Source organism: Danio rerio, chromosome 7 (genome assembly GCF_052040795.2).
Source record: "Danio rerio strain M-AB ecotype USA chromosome 7, GRCz13ab, whole genome shotgun sequence".
In the NCBI taxonomy this organism is placed as follows: domain Eukaryota; kingdom Metazoa; phylum Chordata; class Actinopteri; order Cypriniformes; family Danionidae; genus Danio; species Danio rerio.
In genome coordinates this window covers 17,062,501-17,081,195 of record NC_141027.1, presented here as the reverse complement: position 1 = coordinate 17,081,195, position 18,695 = coordinate 17,062,501, and the positions used below count along the sequence as shown (strand labels likewise).

Here is an 18,695-nt window from a genome sequence, read left to right as displayed (position 1 = left end):
TAATGGGAGTTTTTTAAAGGTCTGATAAAATGAAAATGAAGTTTTTTAGATGTTAGTATCAGTATTGTGAGTTTTAGGATATCTATAAGCTAGTGTGCAACAAAACAGTGACAAACGTTTAGAAGATATAAAACCGATATAAACTTGTACTGTAAAGCTTGTGGTTTGTCACGTCCACCTAAATGGATCAACGTTTTTATTCATCACCTCATAGTTTAGGTTCTTATCAAATCTTGACCAATCAAATGCTCTCTAGTATTTTACATGCCCCGCCCCTTTCAAGATGCTTCACATTTGATGCGCTTCAGCTGAACTACCGTCACAGGTAGAGCTGAGAATAAACAAAACGCTATCGGTTGTTTTTTGAATAAGGGGAGGAGCTACTCTATGTCTTATCCTCTCTTTATGCTTTAGTTGAGATTATGCCAAACTTCGAATAGAAAATGCACATTTCAAAGCACCTCACAGAACTATAAAATACACTACGCCAATGGAGAGTCCTTGTAAACCATATATACAAGCGTTTGTGTGTATGTGAGTGTGTGTATATAAACGTCTGCAGGTCATACCTGTCCATTCAGGCCCTTGCGGGACGCAGCTGGGGTGTTGGCGTAAGAGCTTATGGAGGAGCTGGTGTTGATGTCATCAGTATCAATCGCATCACTGATCCCACTGCTGACTGAGCTACTGTCATCCCAACTGAAAGACAAAACGAGAGACATAGATTTCAGAAAAATCTTCAGAGCGGAGTCTGTCTTCAAAGATGAACCATTTCATCAGCGCACATTTGCTCTCAAAAGGAGCGTTAGTGATTTTTGAACCACATTATAGAGTTATATGAAGAACACACAATATGATATGCTGAACTCCACACTTTTGGCTCTGCTCGGGGTCATGGTGGTTAACCAGAGTGACTGATCACTGTGTTTAATATCATCCACTTGCTTACGGGTGGCCATAATCATTCAGACCGTACTATGACAACAGAAGAAAACACAAACAAACACACACACCAACGCAAACTCACCAGGCACACAAAAGAACAAGTGAACTGTTTGACCTTTAACCCCAATTTGTCACAAAGAGAAGAGAAGAAATAGATGAAAGTTGGTGCTGAAAAAAACAAGCAAACAAAAAAATCAAACACATATGAAGAAGAATAGACAAAAAGTTTATGAAGGCACAGACCACTCTACTCTATATTATGCCCATCGCAACTAGCTGCTATTATTTAGAAATATCAGTCCACTTTATATTAGGTGGCCTTAGCTATTATCTATTACACTGAAATGAATGATTTGTTTCAATGTACTTACTGTTGTAAAGACCTATTTTACATTGTTCTTCAATCAATTAAACGCATGTAATTACATCTGTAATTAAAAATATTTGTAATTACACTATTGACCATCCCTTGACCCATTCTTAAAGGGGTGGTCCACTATGATATCATATTTATTCTATTAGCTTTTACAAAGTTCGCTGAGTGAAGCCTACAGAAAAAAATACATTTGGGTTAATGATGTCATAAACCCTTCAGGTTACACACATACATCCCGCGCAGTGAAGGGGAGTGGACAGAGGCGCTGTAATGTTATAACAAAGATGCTTCTTGGTGATGTGGAGCTGACCTGCGAATCACAGTACATTATGTTAGCTGACCAATCAGAGCCTCTTGAGGGCGGGTCTTCAGAGGAACTAGGAAATATGTCGTTTTTATGTTAGCTGAGTAGCTGTATGTAATCAAAGTAAGATAAATGAAAAAAATAACGTGTTTTTCTATGAATGACGCATGAGCACACATTGCTTTACACCCCATAAACACAACCAAGCCTTAAAAATACACTCTGGACCACCCCCATAACCTACCAGTGTCCCACCTCAAGGGCACTTGAAGTGTTCTGCAAGACATTATGAACACATTTATTTATTATAAATAAAAAATGTTAAATAAATTAACATTTATTTTGTGTTGCAAGTATATAAACATTAAGACCACCTAATATAAAGTAGAACCAAAAATCTATTTAATTTACATCACCTTGGTGAAACTTTTAAATAAAATGTCTAAAAAAACGTAAAGGAAATTGAGGAAGTTCGAACCACAAACCTTTATTTAATTTTAATGAACACACATTACCATGCTATTTTGAAGTGAACAATCCACTCAAAAATGAACGTTTTCTCACAATTTAGTGGTTTTATGAATTTCTTTCATCTGTTAAACACAAAACAAGACATTCTGAAGAATGTTGAGGGAAAAAAACCTATTTTAGGAATAAAAAATACTATAGACTGCCTTTTTTTGCAACATTCTTAATATACCTTCTTTGGAGTTTAACAGAAGAAACTCAAACATGTTTGAGAATGAATAAACGATGGCAGATATTCATCTTTGGGTGATATTTTCAATAAAATCACACAGATAATACACATAAACACTCTCTACCTGACTCGATGTCTGTGGCCGCCAATGATACCAGTAGCCGGAGCGGAAATAAGAAGATTTATCTCGGAGAAAAAGTGCCTCATGATCATAAACTCGAAATGCACACACACAAAAAAACTGTATTTGTTCCACACAAGTCCATGCAGTCTCAAATCTCCTCCTTCGTCTTGTCACTCCATATGTCTGCTTTTCTATTTTAGTAATTTGATCCTTAAAAGAGATATTTCAGCGCTAGCGTTCGCTGGAGTCGCCATAGACCGAAAACCCAGAGAAGCACTCACTCACATCCACACAGAGCATGAGGAGGACAAAGACAGAGAGACAATAGAGCTCCCAAAGACACATTTACACAAGCACACGCTCGTTTTCTCTCTTTCACACACTTGCGCATACTGGAACCACCCTATACTGGGTCTAGGATGCTAATTAGAGATCAGCGTTTTGAGTGTAGCTTGAATGAGGGTTTTTCTCTGGCTCGATACCCTGCCATTAGCGTCTCCAGTGGCCCAGCAGGCCAACCAGCCGTCCTTCTTTAAACAGCACCTCCACATCGGCCCACCGCAGCCTGCATTTCTGCATGAGAACTCAATCCTGCGCTAAAAACCTGCTGGGCTGACGTCAGTTTTTTCAGTATGCACATATACACACACATAATCTATAGGCCAAATACACTTGATGGGTATCAAAAATATCAGAGAACTGGAGGTGACATCATTCTTATTTCTTGTTTCTACATTAAATGATTTGCATAATGTATTAGGATTTTAATTGTTTTTATATATAAATAAAAAAGTGCAAATTCTGCTATTACCTGTAATGATTTTCAATACTGTGCTTGCTTTCCCAAAGTGGTGCAATATCAACACCCTTTTTTCTTATTTATTTAGTTTATTTTTTATTATTTACTTTTCAACAAAGAAAGTGGGACATGTTGGGAAAGAAATTTTAAGCACAGGGATAGAGGGATTTGGGGTTAAACCAGGCTAGTGTGTGTGTGTGTGTTTGGTAGAGTAGGTTAACTGGCAGGCTTTTACGAAGACCGTTACGTTCCCAAACAGTTTGGGGCATTCCAGACCTTTCCGATCTCTGCTCTGTGGTACAGGAATGACAAAGCTCACTGACCAAAAAACATATAAGAGGTCAACAGGCGTTCTATTCTGTCCACTGCGGTTATCGTTTTCCCCCCCTTTTAACATCAACTATTTTACCAATTCACTTCATATTTGCAGGCTTTTCTTGCAATCTGAGTCTAGTTCAAGACATTTGAACAAGCCAATCAATTAAATTGTTGACTTGAACCGATTGACTGACTCACTTGATTCATCATTTAAAGAAAAATGGGGTACTTTCCGCTGAAAAAAAACATGTAGAATAGATAGAATGGAGAATGTGGGGTGTATAACCATTTCTACACAAAAAGGGTAAGTAGATCTGACAAATAATTTAGAAATGAATGCCATTGCATAGTTTTTAAGTAGAAAAAACTCAAATTAAATGTAATATTTCATTTCAGAACCTCACTTTTTTCCCTTTTTCAGAGCTGGATGTGGACAACAGATTTAAAATTTTTCCAAATGTACAGAAAATCTTCCACACATCTCATAGCAGCAAAAAAAAAACACACTTCTAGATGCATTTTGCCAGGTTTATCAACATGACAAGACCAGAGTGACCATGTTTTCATGAAGATAAATATGATTGCAAATTTGACTTTGATATACTGTGAGAGTTCAATCGAGTAGTTTTCATTAAATAATTGTTTGTACAAAATTGTCAGTTAACTTTTTAAACTTTATTTCTTTATAGAAAGTAATCCAACATAGAAACAGCTGCACATCTCTGAAAAATACCACATTGTTTCTTTATTGAATGATTCAGCATTGTTGAATGAAACGAGTGAGTCAATGATTCAATGGTCCATTCTTAAATACATGCACCCAATTCATTCTAGAATAAATACGCCTAAATACAGATTCAGGTAAAATAACAGTGCTGGTATTGTTGGATCTCAGTGCTGCATTTGACACTGTCGATCACAGCATACTTCTGGATAGGCTGGAAAACTGGGTTGGGCTATCCGGCACGGTCCTCAAATGGTTTAGATATTACCTTGAAGGTAGAGGTTACCATGTCAGTATAGGTGACCATAGGTCGAGGTGGAAACCCATGACGTGTGGAGTCCCACAAGGCTCGATTCTGGCACCTCTCCTGTTCAACTTTTACATGCTCCCTCTGAGCCAAATAATGAGAAACAACCAAATCTCCTACCTTAGCTATGCTGATGACACTCAGATCTACCTAGCCTTACTGCCTAATGACTACAGCCCCATTGACACCCTCTGCCAATGCATTGATGAAATTAACAATTGGATGTGCCAAAACTTTCTTCAGTTAAACAAAGAGAAAACTGAAATGATTGTGTTTGGGAACAGAGATGAGGTTCTCAAGGCAAATGCGTACCTTGGCACTAAAGGTCAAACGACAAAAAATAAGGTCAAGAATCTTGGTGTGACTCTGGAGTCAAATCTGAGTTTCACTAGTCATGTCAAAGCAGTCAGTAAATCAGCATACTATCATCTCAAAAACATAGCAAGAATCAGATGCTTTGTTTCTAGTGAAGATTTAGAAAAACTTGTTCATGCTTTTATCAGCATCTGGGTGGATTAAGGTAATGGACTCCTCACTGGTCTTCCTAAAAAGACAGTCAGTCAGTTGCAGCTCATCCAGAACGCTGCAGCCAGAATTCTGACCAGAACCAGAAAATCAGAGCACATCACACCTGTCCTCAGGTCTTTACACTGGCTGCCAGTTACATTCAGAATAGATTTTAAAGTATTATTACTGGTCTATAAATCACTAAATGGCCTAGGACCTCAATACATCACAGATATGCTCACTTAATACAAACCTAACAGATCACTCAGATCATTAGGATCATATAAACTAGAAGTTCCAAGAGTTCAGTCAAAGCAGGGTGAATCAGCTTTCAGCCACTATGCTCCTCGCTGCTGGAATCAGCTTCCAGAAATGATCAGATGTGCTCCAACATTAGGCATGTTCAAATCAAGACTGAAAACACATCTGTTTAGCTGTGCCTTTACTGAATGAGCACTGTGCTGCGTCCGACAGATTGCACTATTATGTTTTTTCTTCTTCTTCATTCTTTTATATCACATTTTACCTGTTTTTATGTTTTGTTTTGTTTTTACGCATTTTTATTATTTGTTTTTATTTTTATTTTACTTGTTTCTTTTATTCTTGTTTATGTAAAGCACTTTGAATTGCCACTGTGTATGAAATGTGCTATATAAATAAGCTTGCCTTGCCTTGCCTAAATCAGCCACCTAATGACCGTTCACACCAAATGTGTTTTTCAGTTCTGAAAACGGGAGGCGCACTGGGCTGCCTTTTTGATGACTTTAGAAAAGAGCAGTGCGCTGAACCTTCTTTGATTCTAGGCAACCGCTACATTAACATTGCGTGCTTTTTCAACACAGAGTGGGCTTTTTTCAACTGCAGGCGCACAGAATGCAATAGCAAAAACATGAGGCGCAGCAGGCAGTTAAAACAGGAGATGCACAGCAAGCATAAGCAACATGCAAAATGCTCGTGACCATTAGAAAACCATTCAAAAATGGCATTTCACTACACAATAAAATTTGTGTTCGGTATGATTGGGATCTAAAACAGTCCCTTGCTGCCTCCTACAGGTGTTTACCTTCACTTTAGAAAGTTTCATGGCATAACATTTTAGAATTTTAAATAGTATTTAAATTTAGTATTTTGGTACACCTTACTAGTTCCGGGTTGGACCCCCTTTTGCCTTCAGAACTGCCTTAATCCTTCGTGGCATAGATTCAACAAGGTACTGGAAATATTCCTCAGAGATTTTGGTCCATATTGACATGATAGCATCACACAGTGGCTGCAGATTTGTCAGCGGCACATCCATGATCTTAATTGTGCTCTTATTGAATTGAGATCTGGTGACTGTGGAGGCCGTTTGAGTACAGTAAACTCATTGTCATGTTCTAAAAACCAACCTGAGATGATTCACGCTTTATGAAACGACATGTTATCCTCCAATCAAATGTAAATGTCCTGGAAGCAGCCATAAGAGCATGGGTACACTGTGGTCATAAAGGAATGGACATGGTCAGCAACAATCAGGTAGGCTGTGGCGTTGACACAATGCTCAATTGGTACTAATGGGCCCAAAGTGTTCCAAGAAAATATCCCCCACACCATTACACCACCACCACCGCCACCAGCCTGACCCATTATTACATGGCAGGATGGATCCATGCCTCATGGTGTTGACGCCAAATTCTGACCCTACCATCTTCAGTTTGCTGATCTTAACGAACAGGAGTGGCACCTGGTGTGGTCCTCTGCTACTGTAGCCCATTTGCCTCAAAGTTGGATGTGTTGTGTGTTCAGAGATGTTCTTCTGCATACCTCGGTTGGGACGAGTGGTTATTTGAGTTACTGTTGCCTTTCTATCACCCCAAGCCAGTCTGATGCTTGGTTTGAACTGCAGCAGATCGTCTTGACCATGCCTAAATGCATTATGTTGCTGCTATGTGATTGGGGGATTAGAAAATTGCGTTAACGAGCAGTTGAACAAGTGTACCAAACAAAATGGACGGTGAGTGTATATTACTGTTTATGAAAAAACACCTAAATTCCACTTCAGCTGCTTCCGTTTCATATGCAAAGGTAAATTAGGCTTTTTGTGAATTCTGCAATATTATTAGCAACAACAACAAAGAAACAAGCTTAAAACAAATCTTAGCATGCAACAGTTAGCTTCAGTCATATGCACACAATTTCCCAGCAACAAAATTGCGGGCAGTGAAAATGCTGAGTGGCTAGTCATTTTGGAAAACCACTAGCCACAGAGGGTGGTTTGCAAAATAAAGTTAAACCCTACTTCCTAGAAAGACTGTTACAGTTGAAAGAGTTCATTTTGGTCCAACACTTTGTGCTGTGCGATTAATGAAATTATATTTTACATTTTCATTTTGATTTACAACAATTATAAAAAAACAGGTCCACACATCAGGCAAATAAATGACTACTGACAGAATTATCAACTGTTGCATCACATGAGATATGAGTGATGGAAAGGCTAAATTTCACAGAAAAGTCCCTTAATTTAAATTTTTTAAGCTTGCTTTTTTTTTGGATGAAAAATTGTTGATGCAAATTATGAGAGCAGAGCGCATTTCCCAAATAAACTGTGACGTAGCTAACATTAGCTGTTTTCATCCATTATTCATTCATTCATTTATTCATTTTCTTGTCGGCTTAGTATTAATCCGGGGTCGCCACAGCGGAATGAACCGCCAACTTATCCAGCAAGTTTTTACGCAGCAGATGTGAGTGTGGATGTTTCCCAGAGATGGGTTGCAGCTGGAAGGGCATCCGCTGTGTAAAAAACTTGCTGGATAAGTTGGCAGTTCATTTCGCTGTGGCGACCCCAGATTAATAAAGGGACTAAGCCGACTAGAAAATGAATGAATGAATGAATAAAATAATCTAAAAGTGAAATTAGGCCTAAATTATTAATTACCTCCAGAATAGTCAAGAGCATCTGTGCTCTCTGCGTCTCATTCCTTCAAACGTCACCACATGTTCCATGCGTGTCAGCATACTGTCTTCTAAGGTGCAAGTCATTTATTAAATGAAGAAAAGATTCACGCAGCTTCTCCTTCCGCAGCAAAACAGGGTTTTATTTTTGATATTTGGCACCAGTTAATGAGGAAGTGATGATTTTGTTCTCTTTGACTCGTTGGATTGAAATACTGCTTTATTCGCATGTCTTTTACGCTTTTTTCGCATTTTTGGATGGAAACATAGCTATTACTGTAAAGCGAACCCTTTAAAGAAATGTAAAAAAAATCCCAAATGTAAATTACTAAAGCATCCATACAATTGTTAGAGTGGCTGACAGTAGTATTGGTTGCCTAGTAACCAACAGTAAACAGAGCAAGATTATGGGGACAGCTGACTGGTCATGCAGTTGAATTATCACAAATATGTCGAAATTGGTTTTGATAACTGAAAAAGTATATCTAAAATTGCACATATTGTGACAAAACATTTATCAGACAACCCACTGCTAACTGTGCTGCTATCTAATATCTAGTAAAAATAAATGTGATTATGAATTTTGCCATAACTAAGCAGCTGATGCATTTCAAAAAATGCTACAGTTTTTAACTATTTAATTTTTGCATGATTCTTTTTCTCCAGCTAACACAACTTTAAGCCAAAACACCAACACAGACACATATGTATTGAATTTAACCCTCAGAGTGGACTTACAAGCACATCCCCCATCAAACACACATCTACCCACACACACACACACACAACCCAACTCTCCTTAGCAACAGAGCTTTCATCATGGCCTGAAAGAATCGTGTGTATTTCTGTGTGCGAGATGCTTTGCGTTTCTCTGTCTCTGGTCATCAGCTGCTTCGAATGCTTCATGTTGATCCAGTTACCTGTAATGTGTGCGTGTAATCATACTGAAAATGTGCCGACTCGGACACTTTAATGCATATAAACACAGCGACATGCACACATGAAAAATGACTGCGATGAAGATCTCCATAACTGGAGTTTATGTTGCACAGATCTATTTACACTGAGAAGAGCATCTGCTAATGTATCTCCTACAAACTCTAGATCAGCAAAAAAACATGTTAAAGGGGATGGTGACGTGTTTAATGAACTTTACTAGCAGTTCTATTTCTTTTTACTATTTCTAAAAATAACCCATAATACGCAAATATACACTTGTATTAAATCTTCAGGTCACTGAATTGTCATTAATAACTTTTCACTTCCATTCTGAAGGCTGCAAATCTGTAAAACTCTGGATTCCCAGTTTTCCAGGCCATGTGATCATTCTGACTGAGGTTTTCTCAGGCACTGGGAACCTGGCAGATGTAGGCTGATAAATAGGAATTTCATATTTTCAAGGCCAAACGTATTTTATGTCTTTTTTTTTTTTTTTGGTAACACTTTATTTCAAGTCACAATTCATATTATTAACAAAACATAAACTATGACTGTCAGCTCAATAAACAGCCATTTAGCTGCATATTTGAAAGTTGGATTTAGGCTTTGGGTAGGATTAGGGATGTAGAATAAAATGTATACTTTATCAAAACTATCAAAAAACTGTTAATATCACAGAAATAAGACAGTATTAATAGCATCAATTATGACTTAAACTATGTTAAAAAATTTAGCAAGTAGAAACTAATCATTACAAAAACAAACATTTTTATTACAGTAACTTTTCAACTTTCAAACTTTTTAAAAACATTATAGTGTACATACATAACATAAATAGTACATAACAGTGCATACAGGAAATAAAACTTTAATTTATATATCAAAACCAAGTGGATTATAACTGCCTATTAAGATGTTGCTGTTTATTAGCATTTATAGAGTACATATTCTGCATGATCTTCTTCAACATCCCTAATACTACTGTACCCAAGACCTAAACACAACCACTATCTTACTAACAATTCATAAGCAGCAAATTAGTAGTTTATTGAGCTGAAATGTAATGGTTTGTAAAAAGCAGGAATTGTACCGTAAAATAAAGTGTGACCACTTTAGTGAGTCTGATAATCTAAAAGAAGTTTTAAAAAAAAATTATTATTATTATCATTATCATATAAAATTTAGATATGTACAGTATACATACACTGTTAACAATTTTTGTAAATGACCCAGTGTTTAACTGTAATAAGAACTGTATTTTACTGTAGGACAGTTGTACAATATGTTACCGTATTTTAAAGCTGCATTGTGAACATTACTGTATATTTTGCAGTAAAGATATAATACAATTCTGAAAATACATATACAGTAAAGGCTCGTACACACCGGGATGCTTTTTGTTCTCATTTATCGTCAGCGTTTTTCAAGATGTTTTTCCGGATTCAAACCCAAGCGATTTTCACTGGCATCGAGCAGAAGAGTATGCAAAATCACTCCTTGACGTTAGATGGCGCTAAACAACTTTAAGCTTCTGACACTCACTTGCACTTGACACCCAAGTGCTGTTTACTGTAACTTCAGCAACTCCGTGCACGTGAATAAAAGTGGCAACCTGATTGGTGTAAAAGATTTTGATGTGGTGCGTCAAAACAAAAAACAAGCATGAGGCGTTTTTTTTTAAATGACGCTTTTCATTTTCATTCACGATCACATTGACGCACTTTATTTAGTCAAGAGGTGTTAAAGGTTGATGGAAAACGCAAGCAAAAAATGTCTCGTGTGCACGGGCCTTAAGATGGGCATATACAGGTGTTGAACATGTAAATACAGTATTTTTGCTGTATAGTTACTGGCAAATTGCTGCCAGTAAGTTACTTTAGATTCTAATGAAAATCGTTAACAGTGTATTATTTTGCCATCTAAAAATGCATGATTTAAGTACACTGACAAGTTACTTTTTTAATATATTAAAAGTTTTATTTAGTTAGTTATGTAAACCACAAAATATGTTCAAATGCATTTTCCAACAAACACCCACAAACACTAATCTAATAAATAATCAATTAGATAAAAAAACACAAATAATCTTAATGGCAAATACTTGTGATACTTCAAAATGTTCATATTAATCTATACATGGAGAAAACTATAAGCATGTATATAAATTGTGACTACTTGTAACATCAGAGGCCCCAAGCACAAGAGTCTTTAGTCCTACAAAGTCAGGACACAGTTTAAACCAGGACAGACACACACAGACGCACACACGCACACACAGATGAGAGAGATGGGAGGCCCTGATACTCCAGGTGTCTTTGGGCTGCACAGGTGTGCTGTAGACAGATCAGAGTGATGCTTGAAGAGAAACAAAGAGAAGAAAAATCCTACAAAATCACACAAAGAAGATCACAAACACACACACCAATGACCCACACACACACTGAGGAAAATGCAAGCCACCTCTGACCATTAAAAAAAAAGACTAGTAAACTGACCACTAAAAACTTAATGCATCACCTTCTATTATTCATTCAAATACTTTTCTCCTATCCAACTTATTCCTATACACCATGATGCTTTTCTTAGGTTAAATTTCAGTTAAATTGTAAACATGTTTTCAATTCAAAGATGCTATGTTTCCATTCAAAGATGTGGATTAAACTCCTGCACAATTTATTTATTTATAATTTATTTATTGCCACATCAGCAACTTATGGCTATTTCATGGCAAAATGGATATATATATATATATATATATATATATATATATATATATATATATATATATATATATATATATATTACATAATAAAAATAAATTCGTATTACAATAAAGAAATATTTAAGACAAATATATAGAATAGAAATAAATACAATTCAGAGTTTCACAAAGAAACCCCTGCTGTAGGGCATACCAAGAAAAACAAAAACAAAATACAGTGAATTTTGGCCACAAATATGCTTGTGAAGCTAATGTAACAATTATGAAGCTATTTTCATGATAAGTAAGAATAAAGCACAAAACCATCTGTATGTTTTATGAATTATTTGTAGAGCACTCTTATTATTTAAAATATTTTTTTCAAGTGGGTTGAATGGAAGTTACTACAAATCAATAGTTTGAAATGCAGTAGCAGGTTTTAAATATGTTAAAATGTTGAAAGATTCTGAAATTCTGAAAGAAAAAATCCAAATAAAGCATCTGCAGTAAATCCTGAAAGCCAAAAAAGTTTAAGTCTGTCCAGAGGTTAGGATGGGGTCATCTGAAACTCTTCGTCCTTAAACCTCTTTCACTCAAACATGTGTTGGGGAAACGCGGCTGTGGCATTTCCCAGAACGCTCTCTGTTATCTACAGTCCTGCCAGAAGAAGTGTTATTTCAAGCGGGACACCCAGGGGACTTTTAACATGTTTGCTCTTCATTGGGAAGACAACATGATTAACTGTGGTTAATTATATGCAATGTAAATAGTAATATCTGATCATGAGGAGCATTATGTGGTGTGTCTCATCTAATTAACTAATGGCAATATAAGTCATTATTTGTCAGCATATGAGGCTACATGGAAAAAAAAAACTATAGATAGATTTTTTTTTTATTTGGGTACTTAATTATATACTACAATAGCATGTTTTATTAATTTGACTGAGTTTTTGCTTTCATATTTTTATATTTCACTTTGGTTTAATATTTAGTTTTTCACCTAATTTAAAAAAATCCATTTTAATATTTAGTATTTCAGCTTGGACTTATCGTTTTTATGTTTATTTTTTTACATTTTTGCTAAGATAAGCGTATATTTATAATGCTCTCTTTACTCCAAACTATCATCAGTTTTTGCTTGGATAATTTCAAATTTCACATCATTTTAATCAAAAGGCAGCCGGTGCATAAATACTAAGTCTTTGTTTTTGTTTACTCTACGTAGTTCTGAGAGATGAACTGCATATTTTGATTTTCTCGGCCGCATCATTGTAAGTGTGCAAAGGTCACTCTCAAACTCTGACACACATACACACATTTTAATTTGCTGTTCTACTCTATATACTGTAGCTCCACATAAAATCCGTAAACTAACCTTAGGTTAATGGTACCAACTGATGAACAAAATGAACAAACTGGGAAAATCACCAACAATCAAAAATGCATGATTATATGGTGTCATGGCTTTGCAATCAAAAAATTTGAGTGTATCGTTGAGTTTTTAAAAAATATTCAAAGCATTTCCCAAAATATGTGTCAATAAAAGATTTGTCACCAAATATCATTCCGCTAGCTGAAACAGAAAGGTTACGGCGAAATTAAGACTCAAAATCACCCCAGAGTGGATGAAAACATCCCCAACAGCACATAAGAGTTACAATTTCATATCTAAGGGTGCTTTCACATCTGTGGTTCGGTTCATTTGGTCCAGACAAAGGGCAACAAATGATACATTGTAGCATTTTTCTGTCATTTTTTTTTTTGTCTTTTTCACACCACACTAATTGCTTTGTTCTGAACCAGTTAAAAAAGAATCAAAATGCGGTCATGTGACAAAATCCACATCACTCATTGGTAAGATGTTTTTGAACGTATTTCCTAAACTGCTTTTCGATTGGTTCGAATGAATGTGCGGGAAAATGCCAATGGAACTCCCGCAAGTAAACAAACCGGCAGACACAAAATGTCACTTTTTACTATGGAGGGACGACTGCGCTGGCTGACTGTATCCCTGGTCATAGTATACAATATAGTTTGTATACATCACTCAGACAAACTATACATTTCGAGAATGAAGTGCGGCTGCAAAACAATGTTTTCATGCATTGTAAACGGAGACAGCGCATCGCAAATCACTTCAAGAGGAGGTGTGAATTAATTTAGCTAAACTGCAACATGTTAATCTTCCGGAAATATTACCAACGATCCATCAGGTAATTATTTTCCCTCTCTCTCTCTCTCTCTCTCTGTTTAAAACTGTTGGTAAAGCGCTGTCAACAAATATTGTTCCTTTACACTCCACAAAAGATGGGACAGAGCATCGGACTTGGCAGTTGGATTAGTCCAAAAAGGTCCAGTACTTTTTGTGGTTGGGCCTGTTTTAGTTCAGATCATGTTCTCACCACAAACGAACCGCTCCAGGGAGGTCTATAGCCGGCAGCTAGCTCTCTGCAACTCTCACATGGTCGCCCACTGAAGCTAAGCAGGGCTGCGCCCGGTCAGTACCTGGATGGGAAACCACATGGGAAAGCTAGGTTGCTGCCAGAAGTGGTGTTAGTGAGGCCAGCAGGGGGCGCCCAACCTGCGGTCTGTGTGGGTCCTAATGCCCCAGTATAGTGACGGGGACGCTATACTGCTCAGTGAGCGCCGTCTTTCGGATGAGACGTTAAACCAAGGTCCCGACTCTCTGTGTTCGTTAAAAATCCCAGGATGTCCTTCAAAAAGAGTAGGGGTTTAACCCCGGCATCCAGGCCAAATCTGCCCACTGGCCTCTGTGAATCATGGCCTCCTAACCATCCCCATATTCCAATTGGCTTCATCGCTGTCTCCTCTCTACCCATCAGCTGGTGTGTGGTGTGCGGTCTGGCGCAAAATGGCTGCCGTCGCGTCATCCAGGTGGATGCTGCACACTGGTGGTGGATGAGGAGATTCCCCCCATTGTGTGTAAAGCGCTTTGAGTGCCCAGAAAAGTGCTATATAAATGTAAGGAATTATTATTATTATTATTATTATTCAAAGAGGTCTCTGTCTGCTTTTTTGGTCCCCTTTTGGTGCGCACTTGCTACATTCACACTTACCCAAATGAACCGCATCAAGAGGAAAAATGAACCCTTCAGCGAATCAACTGAACTAAATAAGACAGGTGTGAAAACACCTAAATGACATTTTAACATTTAGTATTTCATCTTAGGTTAGTTGATTTTATCCTGTCATTTCTAATGTTCACTTTTAAAGTTTTTTCTAAGATGAGTTTTTATATACTTATAACTCTCTCTGTACTCCAAACAACAAAACTATCATGACATTCAAGACACGTCAACATCCAGATAATTAAAACCGTATCAAAGCCAATTTCCTCAAATTACAAAAAAAACAAAACTACTTCTGATACTAAAAATAAAGAGTTGCTCCATTATCAAACTGAACTGAAGGAAGAAGCCAAATGCACTGATGTGGTGTGTGGCAGAAAAAAAGGAACAACTATTGGTTCTCAAAACAAAAAGAGGAAGATAACAGACAGATCCGAGAAAAACGAGAAACAAAGAGCAAGAGATGGATGAGATTGAGGGCAGCAGAGACAGTGGTGGATGTTCAGAGCCTGGAGGTTTTAACCACAACATCCTCCACACACATTGGAAAGACTGGAGGGAGGGACGCCACCAAAATACAGGGAGGCTTTTTATGGTGCACGAAACACCCATATTATATCATTTCATCAGTGGGCTGTTTTTACCTCTGATCTGAAGAATCCGAAGGAAAAAAAGAGAGAAAAATAGCAGATGGGACGGAAAAGAGATGGGGGAGATAGTGAGGAATTCCCCCATGTTCTTGTTCTGTGGTCTAGTCCTAAAAAGATGCTCTTTACAGAAGGTGAAGGGTTTATTTACTCAATTTAAAGACTCATTTTTATTCTAGCTTTCAGGTGATGTATGCTCTATATTTTATACTTTAGTTTGTCATTTTATATGTATTCTTGGCGGCACGGTGACTCAGTGGTTAGAACAGCCGCCTCAAAGCAAGAAGGTTGCTGGTTCGAAGCCTAGCAGGGCCAGTAGGAATTTCTGTGTGGCAATACTGTATATGGTTTTGCAAAGGTGAAGCTATTTGTTTTAGCTTTAAGTTTAGTTTTTGTATGTTTGTGTATGGAGTTTGCATGTTCCCTTCGTGTTGGCGTGGGTTTCCTCTGGGTTCTCCGGTTTCAAGAACCGTTACAGTCCAAACACAGGCGCTATAAGTGAATTGGATGGGAAAAAAAATAATAAAAAATGGTAGTGTATGAGTGTGTGTGTGTGTGTGTATGTATGCGAGAGTGTACGAGTGTTTCCCAGTACTGGGCTGCCGCTGGAAGGGCATCCACTGTGTAAATCATATGCCAGAATAGTAGGTGATTCATTTCGCTGTGGCAAGCCCTGATAAATAAGGGACTAAGCCAAAGGAAAATGAATGAATGAATGAATGAATGAATGAGTGTTCTTTACTTTTTATTTGATAAGTATTTTGGTATTGTAAAGCACTTTGGATCAAAAAGTTTGGCTTGGCCTGTCCTTTATTGAATATGGATAGAAGCCCCCTATATGCACTATAGTCGAGTTGTGCAGTTCCAACAATTATGAAAACAGTATGAACTGATTATGAAAATGGTTGCATATAATTTCTTTACAGTAAAGCCATGCGCAAGTCTTCCTATGTAACCTCAAAGTCAGTAAAATCGTTTAACACCACTGCAAACAAAAAACGTTGACGCAACTTAAAATTGTAAGGCAACTAGCAGCACAGCCTTTTTTGAATTGTCTTAAATTTTAACCAACTTGACTCGATTTGATTCAGCTCAAAAAGCTCTGTAGCAAGTTGCCTTGCAATTTTAAGTTGAGTCAACGTTGTAAGGCATTTTTTAACTGTAATACTTAATTATATAGAGCCTATGTTCCTTGAGAGACTTCTACCATTTGAAAAGGAGAGAAATGCACATATTTTGTGCATTTTAATGGACAATTACACACACACAAAGAATGCTAGAATGTCCTTCTTGGTGTGTTTTAAATTTAAACCCATTAATTATATCTGAAATAAACATACACCATTGGGAATGTAGTCAAATGAATGTTGTCAGTGTACAGAATTTGGCCTTCAACTGACACTGTTAAAGACATGACATTTCATTTTCACTGCTATAGGGCTAGCACTTTGTGTTGAAACTAGCTGGATCTAGCACCTCTAAAATTTAATCAGGCACCTTATTTTGGTGGACCCAATCGTCCACCAATCAAAAATGTTCAATGCCCTGTAGTTTGCATAAATCAAATGCTTATCTCAATATTATTCCCTTTAAAGTAGGGGATCTACATTTATATATCTAATATTTATTTGATTTTCTTTTTAAAATATATGTGTTATAATAATCTGTATACTAATTAATAATAATACATCTCATCCATGCCGGGTTTAGTTTTTTTTCCATGATATTTGTTTGTTTTGCCTGTTTTAGGGTTCATTTTAAACAGCTTAAAATAAAGGATTCTTATTGACTTTTTCAACTCATTTGTTTGCTGACAGTGAAACTGAACAGATAAACCTCTTTCTGGCATTTTATTAACGTACTATTAATCAGGGGCCCCTGCATAAAGTTTTGCATATGGATACTGAAAGTCTATAGGGTCAACTTTAGAAAAGGAGAACACCTTTGGGTAACCTTTAAAAGATCCCCCCACTAATATTATAAAAAAAAGTTATATAATTCAAAACAGTCAAATGCAATTATATGAAACGTAATAGGTTGACGTCTCTAAATGATGTTGTTGTATTCAAAAGCAGCATGTGTTTTTAACAAATCCATGCAAATGATCCAACCTAGAGACAAGCGCTTTTGTTCTGGTGCAGAGAAGGAAATTCAAATCAGATGGGCTGGATTGTGTTCACATTTGAGTTTCGTCTGAAAATGAGACGAGATGTCATCCATGTGAACCTGAGGACTAAATCACGCACACTGACGTATGATGTAAATACTAAAACAAAACATTGTTCAAACAAACAAAAAACTACATAAAGAAGTCGAATTATAACTGAATGTGCAATATTAGAACATGTGCAATATTATATATATAATATAATACAACTATTTTCAAAGAAATCCAGATTTAATCTTAACTTTAAAAGTTCTCCAAAATATGAAATACGAGGAGCTTTAAACATACAATCTTCAACAACTTTCCACAATATAAACCCTACTCCATCCAGTAGCTGAAGGACTGAATGTGGTGATGTAATACATCTGAATGAGCGGCATCTCGCCTGTCCCTCTGCCAGCCAAATGACTCAAACACATATAAATACACATGCTCATTAAATCTGAAGGCTTGAAGGGGGCAGTCGTGCCCACTCTGCAGGGTTACACCCACAAACTACAGCCCTGATCTGAGCAGAGATGTCTGTGGTGAAGGGCCATCATTTCAGCTGTTTTTCCTTCTTTTCAAAGCTAGCAACTCCACACAAGACAAGCACATTTTTTCTCTTCTTTTGTATAATGATGCGTGCCATTACTAACAAGAGCCCGATCCAGTGCAGGATTTCCCCCAGATAGCTTAATATAGACATACAGCAGCCTAGAAAACCAATACAGCTGTGATATGACTGGATTCAAACAAACACGACTGGAGCACATTCTCAACCACTTCACTTCTCACCCACAGTGTGTGTGTGTGTGTAAACACTCACCCGCCACTTTATTAGGTACACCTTACTAGTACCGGGTTGGACCCCGTTTGCCTTCTGAACTGCCTTAATCCTTCATGGTATAAATTCAACAAGGTACTAAAAAATATTCCTCAGAGATTTTGCTCTATATTGACACGATAGCATCACGCTGTTGCTGCAGATTTGTCGGCTGCACATCCATGATGCGAATCTCTGTGTTTCACCACATCCCACAGGTGCTCTATTGGATTGAGACCTGGTGACTGTGGAGGTCATTTGAGTACAGTGAACTCATTCTTTATGACACGCGCTTTATGACACG

At 37.1% G+C, this 18,695-nt stretch overlaps 2 protein-coding genes across 22 annotated transcripts in view; one reads left to right on the top strand and one right to left on the bottom strand.

Annotated features, from left to right (window-relative positions):
- Positions 1–18,695, top strand: part of LOC147835938 (uncharacterized) — a 939,756-nt gene that overhangs the window by 405,481 nt on the left and 515,580 nt on the right. The gene's annotated exons all lie outside the window — the stretch shown is intronic.
- nav2a (neuron navigator 2a) overlaps positions 1–18,695 on the bottom strand; it is a 400,576-nt gene that overhangs the window by 55,339 nt on the left and 326,542 nt on the right. For all 21 annotated transcript variants that reach the window (XR_015495422.1, XM_087260653.1, XM_087260663.1 and 18 more), the window contains one exon: positions 570–699. Coding sequence is in view for 20 of the 21 variants with exons in the window: in XM_087260653.1 (XP_087116779.1) it covers positions 570–699 (130 nt within the window). In the remaining variant the exon portion in view is untranslated. The remainder of the gene's footprint in view (positions 1–569; positions 700–18,695) is intronic.